We start from the raw sequence: 13,384 nt of genomic DNA on the forward strand, positions 1-13,384 counted from the left end.
AATATGGAATTTTATTATCAGCAATCCTTTAACACTAGCCATGATATGTCAATGTCCAGTTTAGAGGGATGTAATTAGATCAACTTTTGTTTGCAGCAAACAAATTAATGATAGCAGGAAGGAAAGTAATTACGGAACTTAAACCAATATTAAAAGCAAAGCACAAAACATATAAATTAAATCCATCAGATGTTTACACCTCAACTGCTGTACATTCCCTCCTCCAACCGAACCATCCATTCATTCATACATTGATGAAATGTACCACACCATAGGATGCAACAACAGAATTGCATGGAAAATGAAGATCAAGTTAAAATTTAAATGCACAAGATTCGGAAACATTCAAAACAGGACCAAGAACAGTTATCAAAATCAACATTTCGGAAGATCAGATGGTGGCGGTTGCAACTTTTGGTTTGGTCCCGGACCATCCAAGACTATCCATGCCATTCTCAGTCCCCAACTTGTGTGAACATCAAGGTGACAGTGCATGAACCATACTCCTGTAAAGAAAGTACAGATTATTTTTCTCAATCCATACCTTACTCTCATTTTTTTGGGGTTGAAAATGAGATAAAAAAGAAGAAGATAATTTACCTGGGTTGTCGGCAAAGAACCGAATTGCGATCCAACCACCGGCAGGAACACTAGCTGTATTCCTCTCCATGGGATCGACGAGATTGAATTTTGCAGGGTCCTTATTCGGATCGAAGTTTCCAAAACCCTGTCCGACAATGAAAAAATTGTATCCATGAAGATGAAGTGGGTGACTCTCCACACCGAGAATGCCAGTGTCCTGCATCACCAGCTCAACACTCGTGTTAAACTTTAGCACAACCGCTCGAGTTCCGTTCATCACATTCGTGTTATTGGGTCCGGTGCCGGTGTAATTAAATGGAATTAATGGTTGTGTAGGAAAATCTGTAGTGTAAACTCCATTAGATTGTCCAAAGTAGTGAGCTTGGAGCATTGCCACAGATGGGAATAAAAATGAAACATTGTTTACAGAAGCAGCAAATTTGCTTGAATTATTAGGTCCTTGGCAGGTTGTGTTTTTCGGACAGGGGTTCGTCCCAAGTCCTACGGTAAAGAAAAATTTCTTGTCGACCATTTTAGGTACGTTAGCAGGGAATTTAGCATTGGCCAAGCTGCGAAACTTCCCTGTAAAGTTTGCAACAAAACCTGTAGCATTAATAGAAGGGAGGGTTGGCTGCATTAAAGTAAGAGTTTTAAATGATTTTTGATCGGATGGATGTTCATATTCAAGAATTCCGACGACGGTCGAGTTATCGAAGGTGCCTTGTCCGGTGAAGTAAGGTCTAGCAGCCATTAGGAAGGAGGCACTGGGGAATTCAGGCTTGGTTTTCAGAAGAACATTTGTGGTTTGGCCCGGAGCGATAAGAAGTTTATCGGTTTCGAAAGGTTTGGTATATATGGCATCGCCTTCGACTACCGTTACCGTGTGATTGGCAATGCTGAAGAAAAGCTCGTCGTTGAGTGCAGCATTGATCAATCGGAGGAGATACGTCTTTCCCGGCTTCACCTTCAGCTTATAAGTGTCTGTAACACTCGTACCGAAAACAAGCACGTTAAACTCAAACTTGCATGGATGGCTCGACGAACTATGATGTCCAATTCATTACCCAAAAAAAAAAAGAACTGTTCATGCTATAACATTAACTGATCATAATACCTTTAGAAGAACAGTTGTAGAGCGGCCCTGGAAGCCCATTGATAGTATATGCATCAGAAACATTGGGACCACCACCTGTCTGAAGTGCTTGGCTGATTATAGCTTCAGGGTCTGAATTGAACCACTCTCCTGAAATCCCATAGCCATGCAGATATTAGTTGTAGGCAAACCTGAAAGACATGAAGCCAATGCTTATGGCTACAACAAGGTTGAAGGAAAATTTCTTACCAAACATGATGATGTCTTCCTTGTGTGGTTTCTGGAACGGATAAGATTCATTGCGCTTTGGGAGGATAATTATCGGTCCATAGACGGATATTCTCAACCAGGAGATGTGAGCATGCCACCATAGAGTTCCTCTTTGCCCTGTGATTGTGAAGTTGTAAATGAATGACTGGTTTGTTTGTATGGGACACTGTGTTATGTAAGAAGGTCCATCCCACCATCCTGACGTTAGCTGTCGAATCCCATGCCTGTTCCGGATACCAAAACAACAAACTGCTTAACCACTACAACAGTTAGAACAAGTTTAAGATGCATTAGCATTTGGATTAAAGATTCATACCAGTGAAGGGTGACATTATTGGCAATATGGTTAACCACCTTAACAATCACTCTGTCACCTTCCCTCGCTACTAACCGAGGCCCTGGAAACTTCCGGTTCACGGTCAGAACGGTCCTTGTGTGGCACAGTCTTGTAACATTGTGGTACTCAATCTTTAATCATTTAACAGCAAAAAGATATTAGCATCAAACTATAAAAAAAAATAAGTTGAAAACAAACAAGTGTTCCGATTGTGTACATTGAACTTGTAATGCCTTGTTTCAGCGGCTGCATTCTCCAGCAATAACAACACAACCAAGAAAGAAAAGAGCATTGCCGATGCCATAGCAGTGTTGGTGAAGGAACAATGTGAAGATCTAATATATGTGAAGGTATGCAAGGCTTAATATATATAGAGAGATGGTTGATTAGGTGGTAAGGTATACATTTGATTGATGAGTTACTGTGAAGATGCTGGCCATATTTGTTCTGGTCGAGCTGAACTTTAGAGTGTTGATAAAGTAAGATTTGTTTTGTCTAAATTTTCAAGTTAATCTTGATTACCATAATGATCTTGGTTCTTCACAAAGGTAGATTATGCACATCAAATCACTCACTTCAAAGGACTACTTGTACGTACGAACAAATCCCATAGCTCCTACTTATACTGCAATTAACCCGCTTGAGTTGACAACATAAATCTGGCAAGAAATTACTATGTTAAATTAAGATAATATTTCACATTGACTTCGCATCAAAACTCATACTATCTAATTTTTTTTTTAAAAAATTATATTCAACACATTGATAATATGATCAGCATATTAAATAATATATAAAAAAATTACATAAATAAATATCTTGTATTTGACCTCATTGAGTGACCTCATAAGAGAGTGTTATTCTTTCTTGAAGTCATGAGTTCGTGCAGCTACTTCTGAAGGATGTACACGCGTTGTTAATGATTAAAAAATATTAAAAATATCTTGTATATAATACGGCCTTAAGTTAATTTTATAGCGGTTATAAATAATTATTTAAGTTATAGAGTTTGAAGCTTACCCTTAAATGATGATCAAGCTTTTCAACATGTGCAAATAACATTATTTCTTTTTTTTAACTCGCGCTGCACTCAAAAGTAAGATAATCTCATAATTTTGAGTTTAACATGTTCATTATTGAATTAAATTGAGAGTTTCTAAAAGCATTTTTAGTTAAAAGTCTATTTTGATCGCAAAATCAATGTCAAACAGGTAAAAAAATAAAAAAAAAATACGGTAGAAATTGTGGTTTCAAATCAACAGTAAAAGCTAGGATTTCTAGTTTTTTCGTTTTCAACTTTGCATTTGAAAGTAAATTATAATTTTACCCTTACTAATGCATTGACTCAACTTAATTATGTATTTATATTTTATTTTAAATAATTTAATACTAATATCCTTAAAAATATTTTATTACTTAATAATTTATTTTAATGACTTAAAAGTAAATAAATTAATGGTTTATATATTAAAATATTAATAGTGAGTTATTATAAATTATATTTTTATTATAATTATATTTTTGTTTGTATTTTTTATATTTTTAAATTTATAACATAATGTTTATAATCGACCTTTTATCTTCTCAAACTCACTTTTTAATAACAATCCAAACAATTAAATTTTAAAATACACTTTTATACAACACTTTTAAATGTTTGTTTCTATAACACTTTTAAAAATCACTTTTCAAAAGTTATACTAAACTAACTATGAATAAATTTGAGTAACTTATGGTAGTTTCGTTGTCATAAGCTTGCAAACTAAACTCTCGTATATATAAAAAAACAAAACTCAAACTTTTATATAATTTACATTTTAAAATAGATATTTCGATGATATGTTTAAAAAATAATATTAGAGACATCATAAATACATGCTTATTTTTTTAAAATAATAATAAAAATTAAAGTAGTGATTTCCTAGGTATTTCATGCTGATTAATCTCCATAACTTTTCGCTATTTTCACCTAATGTACTTCCAATTCTCTTCCAATTTCCCTGGAGCCGACTGTTCCAACAATATGTAGTTGAATTTTGATTGCAGAATTATCTAATTAATGGACCACCAAGTCTATTGGTGTGTTCTTAATGGCCATTGTTATTTTACTATATTCTCAAGGTACTTGCTACTTGTTTAATAATTCTCAAGAACCCACAACTGTTTTCACTTTGAAACTAAGGAACAGAAGTGTCGTGATATTAATGAATGATTCTCATGTAAGCAAACATTGATTAATATTATCGTCAAAGTCCAAACCAAGTACTCGTTTATCTCATCCCTTGTTAGACTTGGCCTTTTTGGTTGGTGGAGAAGACTCTTTATAGATGGTTTAGGGTTTGATGATGGTACTTAAGCAGGTGAGGCCGGCAACCAAGTTACAGTGGTAGAAGTGGGATAGTCCCTTTGCTTCACCTGTTGAAAGTGCTAGTTTGGAATGAAAGCGTACAGAAATATACGAAGGCGGTTTATGGAATTCAAAGTTTGAAACAAAATTAAGACCTGAAGACATGTTTGATTTAGTTGGCAAAAGTTGTTTTGAGGAGAACGATGTTCCGTCCGATGCCTCGAAAATGACTCATATCTGTTCCTCCGGCCTGGATTCTCTAGAATATATGCGTTTGGTACCATGAAAAAGGGTCATCGTCAAACAAGCTCCACTGTTCTAATTGCTTGCCCTGTCAACAAAATTGATCGGTCAAACCTACAAATCTTCCACTTCACTTCACTCATAATTACTTTTCTTGGTTTGATTTTGATGGTCACAAACTCTCATGTCTTATTAAAATTCAGTTTACTACAAATATCATCATTTTCCAAAGATTTTTCTTTTACATAAATTCCAACAATTTATACTAGAAATTGGGTTAGAATGATTAGTATCACCATCAATATGGTGTAGCAAGTGGCAAAACGCGAATGATAGACAATGTTAATCACACAGCTAGCTAGCAAGCAAAAATGCAGAAAAGGGAAGGTTTCCCAACCATCTTCAAATCCTATTACCAAGTTTGATCCATTCAACTAGTGGACACGAAACAGCAAGTAATGGTAGCTGGGTGTTGGAATACTGAAGAAAACATAAAGAGAAATGGAAGAGTAATGATTTTCTTTCTTCACTTTTCTAAGAACAAGTACACTGGTTTTATAGCTTTACACAACTAGTCTAATCATATACCTAACTTTAACTGCTCAGCTAACCACCTCTAACAGCTTAACAACTTACGTGCAACTAACTATTCCAATATTTCCTCTACTTCTTCTTTCTCCTGTGTTAACAAGGTAAGACACATACCTTGTCCCTGAATACTTCAAATGCATCTTTAGTCAAAGGCTTTGTGAGACCGTTTACAACCTGACAACTGGCTGGAACATAGCTGACACGTAACACTTTAACAACCTTTTCTTTAATAAAATGAACAACCATATCCACGTGTTTAGATTGAGCATGGTAAACCGGATTCACGCTCATAGCAATGGTGATGGTATTGTCACACCAGATAACCGACTTTTCTCGTTGCTTTACACCCAAATTAGCTAACACTGCACTAACCCAGGTTACTTCAGCTGTTGTGTCTGCGACACTTTGATATTCTGCCTCCATGGTTGACCTCGAAAAAATCTTATGCTTCCTCGAGATCCAGATCACGGGTCACTTTTCGATAAACACTGTATGACCAAAAATCGACCTACGATCATCCGCATCGCCCCCCAGTCAGCATCAGCAAAAGCCACAACCTTTAGTCCTTTTTCATCAGCCAAGAACGTGAGATTGCAGTCCAAGGTACCAGCCAAATATCAAAGTATTCGTTTGATTGTTTCCATATAAGACTCACGAGGTGCATGCATGTGTTGAGCGGCCTTATTCACGCTGAACGCAATGTCAGGTCGAGTGTGGAAGACGTACAAAAGTGCTCCAATGATACTTCGATACTCACGAGCATCGGAAAACAATGGCCCTGCTTCTAGACTCAGTTTTGACGACCCCACTATTGGAGTAGTAGTTGGATTGGCATTATTCATATTTTTCAATTCCAGCAACTCAAGAATATACTTCCTTTGAGAGAGAACAAGCTTGTCGTTAATCCTTTTAACCTCAATGCCAAGGAAAAAATTCAATTCACCCAAATACTTGAGTGAGACATCACCTTTCAAGAGTTGAATCACTCTTTCAATATCATCCCTAGATTCACCAGTAACTATTATGTCGTCAACATAAACCAAAACAAACATATAGCAACTATCCACACACTTCACAAAGAGTGACACATCTACTCGTGATTCAGCAAACCCAATTTGTGCAAGACTGACCTTAAGCTTATCATGCCAATTTCTTGGTGCCTGGCGAGACCATATTAGGGCTTTGTGAAGCTTGCACACTAGAGAAGAGACATCAACAACACATTCTTCAAACCCTGGAGGTTGTTGCATGAATACATATTCTGACAAATCTCCATTCAAGAACGTGTTGTTCACATATACTTGACACAGAGGACAGTTCTTAGTAACAACAAGAGAAAGAATAACATTCAACGTGTGAAACTTCACAACCGGACTGAAGATATCTTTAAAATCATATCCAGGAACCTGTGAGTAACCTTTGGCGACCAACCGGGCTTTATACCTTTGAACAGAACCATCTGGGTTCTTATGGACAGGACTAAACGAGTGGAAGTAGGAATTCCACTATTGTCATCCAAACTTACTTCCCTAGATGTTTCCTCATGCACAATAGGTAAACCAATTTCAACAGGTAAACCAATTTCAACAGGTACTGAACTACCATTAATAGATCCACGATCCATATCCAATGAGGTAGAGCCATCACATCTTTTAAACTTTTCGACGTCCATAACAATTTCTTGGGGATGCTGGCCAACTTTGCTAGACGAAGTTCCTGGATAAGCAATATCATCAAAAGGAAAATTCAGCTCATCAAACACCACATGCCGTTATACATATATACGACCATTAGGAGCGAGACACTAGAACATTTTGTGATGAAGATTGTATCCAAGAAATGTACATGATTGCGAACGAAACTCAAGTTTGTGCTTCAAAAATGGTCGTAGATGTGGAAAACACCGACACCCAAACACCTTCAACAACCCATATTTTGGTTTTGTAACATCCTCAATACCGAGTTAGTGACCAAAGTGTGAAATTTTAAAAATTTAGTGACCATATTGGATAAATTGAAAAGATGAATGAATTAATTGAAATATCTTTATGTAGGATGAATTAACAAATGAAGAAGAAGTAAAAGGGTAAAAAGGTCATTGAACAAATGAAAGAATAAAATATTATTTGGGGGTTATCTTATAACCCACGTGGAAGAGAAATGTGGGAAACAAATGTTTCCAGGCATTTCTCTCATCTTCTTCTTCTTCTCCACCGAGAAGCACTACAGCAAAGGTGAGATGGATTTCTTTTGGTTAATTCTTAAGAGTCAAGCATGATTTTGATTAATGAAGCTCTAGGAAACATGATGGAGATGAAAAAGGTCATAGAAACTCAAAGATTTGTAAGTTATGAAGGATTAAAGCTAAGAAGTGGATAAGTGAAATTTTGAATAAGGATGTATAAATGAATTTAGAAGTTGAATTTGAATTTGACTTGTCATCTATGAGAATAAGAAGTTCTAAGTGTTAGAATTAAGTTTGGATAACAAGGAAAATTTGGTATGATTCTTAGATTTAAGAATTTGGATAAAATATGGGAGATTATAAAGTGTTGGAATGATAGAAATTAGTTAAAGTTGTTATAGATGAGTTTAGTAGCATTATAAGGGTTGTATACATGAAAATTTGGGTGAAGTGTTGATGATTTTCGGGTGAAACCAGTTTATTTTCGACAGACGCATCGGTACACTATGAATGGGTACCGATGCACTAAGACCAATTTTGAAGGTGCATCGATACATTAAGGGGTGCATCGATGCATGGGAATTTCGAACCTAATTTGTATACCGATACACTCATAGTGCATCGGTACACTCCTAAAGGAAAAAGTGAATTTTTGGTTCATTAAATTAGCTTAAGTTATTAGCATTGAATTATAAGGTTTAGACTTCTAATAATCGCCTCGAAAATTATGTTTATGTAGATATCGAGCCTAAACGAGTTCCGAAACAAGTGACAAGTAAGATTGATCAAGGGGAAGGCAAAGAGATCTAGGTTAGTGCATATCCATAGCATGATTATAGAAATATATTCAGTTCTAGAATTGTGATAAGTCTAGATTTAATACTTTGATATATAATTCATTTCATATTATGAAACATGATGTGAGTTCATACCATATGCATTATGTGACATGAATATGCAGGAAAAAGTTATATGAGCTATGTGATAAAGGTAAGAATTTATATGTCTACGTGATATAAACTATGTGAATTGTGAAAGCCCATGTTATGTAGATGAGAACTATAGGTATAGTTGGCATGCCAAGAGTAGAGGGTCTACGCGGTCCTTCGGGATAATTCTACGTGGTCCTTCGGGACATATATGTATTCTTTGGAACATGTATGAGGTCTTTTGAGACACCTACTTGATCCTTGGTATATATATATAATTCTTAAGGAATTTCTATGTAGTCCTTATGGACAAATCTTATATGGCACTACGGTGTATTTCTACGCGGTCATTCGGGACAAATTCTACGTGGCACTTCGGTGCAAATTTATACGAGTTGTGGTGACAGCATAGTGCACAACCTCACAGTACTCACCTACCTCGTGTTCTCAGTATTGTATAATGGGCTAGTGAACTTATTATATGAATTCATGATGGTTAATTTGATCAAATTATGGGTAAGATACATGGTTATGCAACTTGCATGGATTAAATATATGATTTCATTACATTTCATATTATTATGACATTATCATTATGCCTTACTAAGTCTATGAATTAGCGTGTAATTTTTTTACATGTAGGTACCAAAAAGCAGAAAGATCAAAGCTAAGTTCAACAAAACAACATATCTCCACTCGAAGATCAGATCAGAAATAAATTTAATGTATCTTGTTATGTGATAAATATGTTGGCATGTAAATAAAGTCGATAAGCATGTATGCTCTGATCGAGTTTGGTAATGTTTTAAACGTATTTATGTAAATGATAACCTTATAGTGATGAAAGTTTAAGTTTTTATGAGTTTTATATAAGTTGAGCTGAAGTTACTATAGCAGTACTGTAGCAGTGCATCGGTACACTGTAGCAGTCAATTCGATACACTGTAGCAGTGCATCGATACACAATTTATATTCAATGTTTTTGTGCATCGGTACACTGTAGTAGTACTATTTGCACAGTATCGGTACTGTTCATACAATATAGTACTATTCATACAAATGTTTCTTTTCTTAAATTTATTATAATGAACATAATTCAACAATATATTATCATATTTTCTTAATATAAGTCCAAATGTTATGTATTTTGTTAATAATATTGTTTTAATAAGTCAATGTGACATCTCGAACTCGTATCCGGGTCAGGTACGAGTTAGGGGTGTTACAGGTTTCATGCTGAAGAATTTATCAGAAGGAGACAATCCTTGCAACACCTTTGTTGGCAATCAATTAATTAGATGAACTACAGTGACAATTGCATACGACCAAAAACGAAGTGGCATGGATGCTTGAGCAAGAAGAACAAGCGCAAGCTCGATGATATATCGATGTTTACGCTCTACCACATCATTTTGCTCCGATGTGTGACGGCAATTGATGCGATGAGAAATGCCTTCTTTGTGCAAACAATTGGACAATCTCCTATATTCTCCTCCCCATTCACTTTGGACTGCTTTGATAGGTAAATCAAATTGATTCTTGACCATTTGATGGAACAACCTAAATGTTGTAATGGCTTCTTCCTTATCCTTCAAAAGATAAAGCCATGTATGCCTAGTGCAAGCATTAACAAAGGAAAGGTAATACTTAAAACCATTCGAAACAATCGGTGAAGGTCCCCACAAATATGTAAACACAAGCTGAAAAGGAGTGTCATACACAATACTTGACTCATGAAAAGGCAATTTGTGACTTTTTCCTATGTGGCAAGCAACGCACGTTTTATTCATAGTATTTGAAACATTTAAATTCATTTCTTTACAAATTTTAACTAAACTATCATGCGAGGGGTGCCCAACCGTCGATGCCAAAGCTCATAGGTGCCGAGAGATACAGTCAAGGAGTTAGCTTCTAAGATCGTAAGAGCTTTCATTTGAGGGTCAACAGCAAAGGAGTACAAGCCACCTTCCTCTCTCCCACGAAGAAGAACAACACCAGAGTCTTCATCACGAACACAACATTCATGCGCATGAAACTCAAAGAAAGCATTGTTATCCCCAACAAGCTTTGAAACGGATAGAAGATTCTTGGTTATTCTTGGCACATGTAATAAATTGTTTAATAATAAAGCTTTGAATATCATATTTATAATTACACTACTAATAGAAAAAAAAATTAAAATACACTTATCCTCGTATATTTATACTAGAGATGATAATAGGTAAATATGTTTGAAAATTTACAAAGAAAAGCTTAGATATTTAGCCATCGATGCCATGAACCCCTAAAACCACATGAATAGTATGTTAGTAAAAAAATGAAATTTACCGCAAAGTATTGAAACTTTGGAGCGAAATTCTGGATTGTACTGCAACAATTAATAAAATGAATGACTTTGAACCATTAAAAATGGAGACAAAGAGTAGAACAACGTGAGAGAGAGACTAATTTAGACAGCTAACTCGGTTATTTAATCTTTTTAAAGACTGTTTCTTCCCTCTTTTAATGTAACAGAAGCAAATAGTAAAATACTGTTGCTTTCAACACATTTAAAAAAAAAAGATATAGTTTTCCATTCCTTGATGTGGAAGTTTAATTTTTGGTTTCCATTCCCAGAAAATCATGGGTCTTTTTCCTGGTTTAACTATCACCAGCTATTTCAAAGTGTATCATTTTCTTTGAAATTCAATATTAACTTCATTTAGTTGATGATTCAAGGTTCCTTGATCAAGTTACCTGGTGAAAATGGATTATGAAAACCAATACATGCTAACCCAGAGGCCTAAATACGACTGCCTTCTGTTTGGTAAACTTACCACTTGACAATAACATGTTAATATATGAATTAATGCCTGAGAAAGATCTGATAACCATCTTTCTTGATTTTTCAGATCTTGATGATACCCTTTATCCCTTTAGTTCTGGTATTGCAAGAGAATGTGGGAAGAATATCAAAGGCGAGCATTTGCATTGTAGTTCTTGAATTGTATGATGTCAAGATTCCGTTGCTGTCTAAATGATTGTAAACGAATGGCATTTGCAGATTGCATGGTTGAGAAGCTGGGAATTGAAAAGGAAAAAATTGTTGAATTATCCAATCTTTTGTAAAAGAATTATGGGACGACAATGGCTGGACTCAGGGTATTTACCCTTAACATTCTTTTCATTGCATATAATTATAGTAAAAAATATATATTTGATGTGTTTATTTCTCACTTTTCTCCTTTGCAGGCTGTTGTTTATGACTTTGACTATGATGAATACCATAGGTATTGGAATTCTTCATTTTCTTTATTTTCTTTATTTTTTTAAATATTTTTCTTTTTTGGTTTTTTTTATTTTGCCTATGTAACAGTTATGTTCATGGAAGACTCCCTTATGATAACTTGAAACCAGATCCTCAATTGAGAAGCCTATTGATGAATTTGCCTCTTAGAAAAATTGTAAGTAGTTGATTAACCTCAATTCTTACACAAGTTTTGAGCATGCTTTTATTCAATTTTGTCCTAATAAAAATGTCGTGTTTTGTTGATTTAGATCTTCACAAATGCAGACAAGGTCCATGCTGCTAAAGCGCTTAGCAAGCTCGGGTTTGAAGACTGTTTCGAAGGGATTATCTGCTTCGAAACACTCAATCCTACCCATAAGAACACAGTTTATGAGGATGAAGATGACATCGAATTCTTGGGATCAGCTGCCGCAAGTGATGATGGTCCTAGCAGGAGCAGCCCTAAGATTTTCGACATGATAGACCACATGGCTCATCCCAAACCAGATACAACATTACCCAAGACACCCGTCATCTGTAAGCCACAAGAATCCGCCATCGAACGAGCTCTGGAGATTTCCAACATCGAGCCTCAGAGAACAGTAAGATGATACTCCTATAAGTTCCACCTGTCATGTATATATATTATAATTCCAGCCTACTGATGTTTTTTCTGTTTTCAGTTGTTCTTCGACGACAGTGTCCACAACATCCAGGGGGTAAACGTGTCGGTCTCCACACCGTCCTGGTTGGTTCTTCCCATAGGACTAAAGGTGCAGATTATGCGTTAGAAATCATTCACAACATCAAGCAGGCGTTGCCGGAGCTATGGGAAACGGAGATGAAATCGGAAGTTAACTACCTTGGACAAGTTGCAGTGGAAACATCTGCGACAGCTTAGATCATATTATTGGAAAATGGCATCAAAATGCCTAGTTGCTCCTCATTGTCTTGTTCATATGATGTAGATGTATTGTTTTTTTTTTGGATAAGCAAATTTTATTATCCAGGGAAAATTACATCAGAAACATCCCAATTAGGGTAAAAGCCTACTTACAACAAAAATATTCACTCAATACCCCAATAATTACATAAATTTACATTGACATAATAAGTTCTATTGAAATTTCTATCACTGAGTTTGATTCGAACAAGATCCTTAATGGTCTTTAGGACTTGATCAGGTGATATTGATTCTCTTCTGAAGATTCGTCTATTCCTTTCATCCCAGATCGTGTATATGTAAGCTGTCCAAGAAAGTTTCTGAATGATGTTGAGAAGAGATTTACCTTTCCAGTGATGAGAAGCCCAACAAATCCTTGAATCCCAAGTGTTGTGCGTGTTGTGCATATTGTTGAGACGCATGATAGAGTTCCACAGAGTAGTAGCAAAAGAACAATCGACGAACAAGTGGTTTCGAGTTTCTGCCGAGTCAAGACAAAGGATACAAGAATCATCTGAAGCAATACCTATTCTAGAGAGTCTGTCCCTAGTAGGAAGACGATCCAGAATAGCCATCCATGAAATAATACTCAATTT

At 35.7% G+C, this 13,384-nt stretch overlaps 1 protein-coding gene and 1 pseudogene across 1 annotated transcript; one reads left to right on the forward strand and one right to left on the reverse strand.

The window, feature by feature from the left end:
* Positions 1–160: 160 nt before the first annotated feature.
* Positions 161–5,886, reverse strand: LOC120202732 (laccase-17-like). The gene is made up of 8 exons (XM_039203116.1): positions 5,578–5,886; positions 4,252–4,292; positions 2,500–2,617; positions 2,262–2,413; positions 1,925–2,169; positions 1,697–1,825; positions 601–1,563; positions 161–506 (listed from the first exon to the last, which is right to left on the reverse strand). Exons 1-8 carry the CDS (start codon positions 5,884–5,886, stop codon positions 376–378), a joined length of 2,088 nt encoding a protein of 695 aa, XP_039059047.1. The 3' UTR covers positions 161–375.
* A 5,352-nt stretch (positions 5,887–11,238) lies between these two features.
* On the forward strand, positions 11,239–12,776 carry LOC120202700 (annotated as a pseudogene).
* The last annotated feature ends 608 nt before the right edge of the window (positions 12,777–13,384 follow it).

This window comes from Hibiscus syriacus, unplaced genomic scaffold (assembly GCF_006381635.1).
Source record: "Hibiscus syriacus cultivar Baekdansim isolate YM2019G1 unplaced genomic scaffold, ASM638163v2 tig00009009_pilon, whole genome shotgun sequence".
NCBI classification, from domain to species: domain Eukaryota; kingdom Viridiplantae; phylum Streptophyta; class Magnoliopsida; order Malvales; family Malvaceae; genus Hibiscus; species Hibiscus syriacus.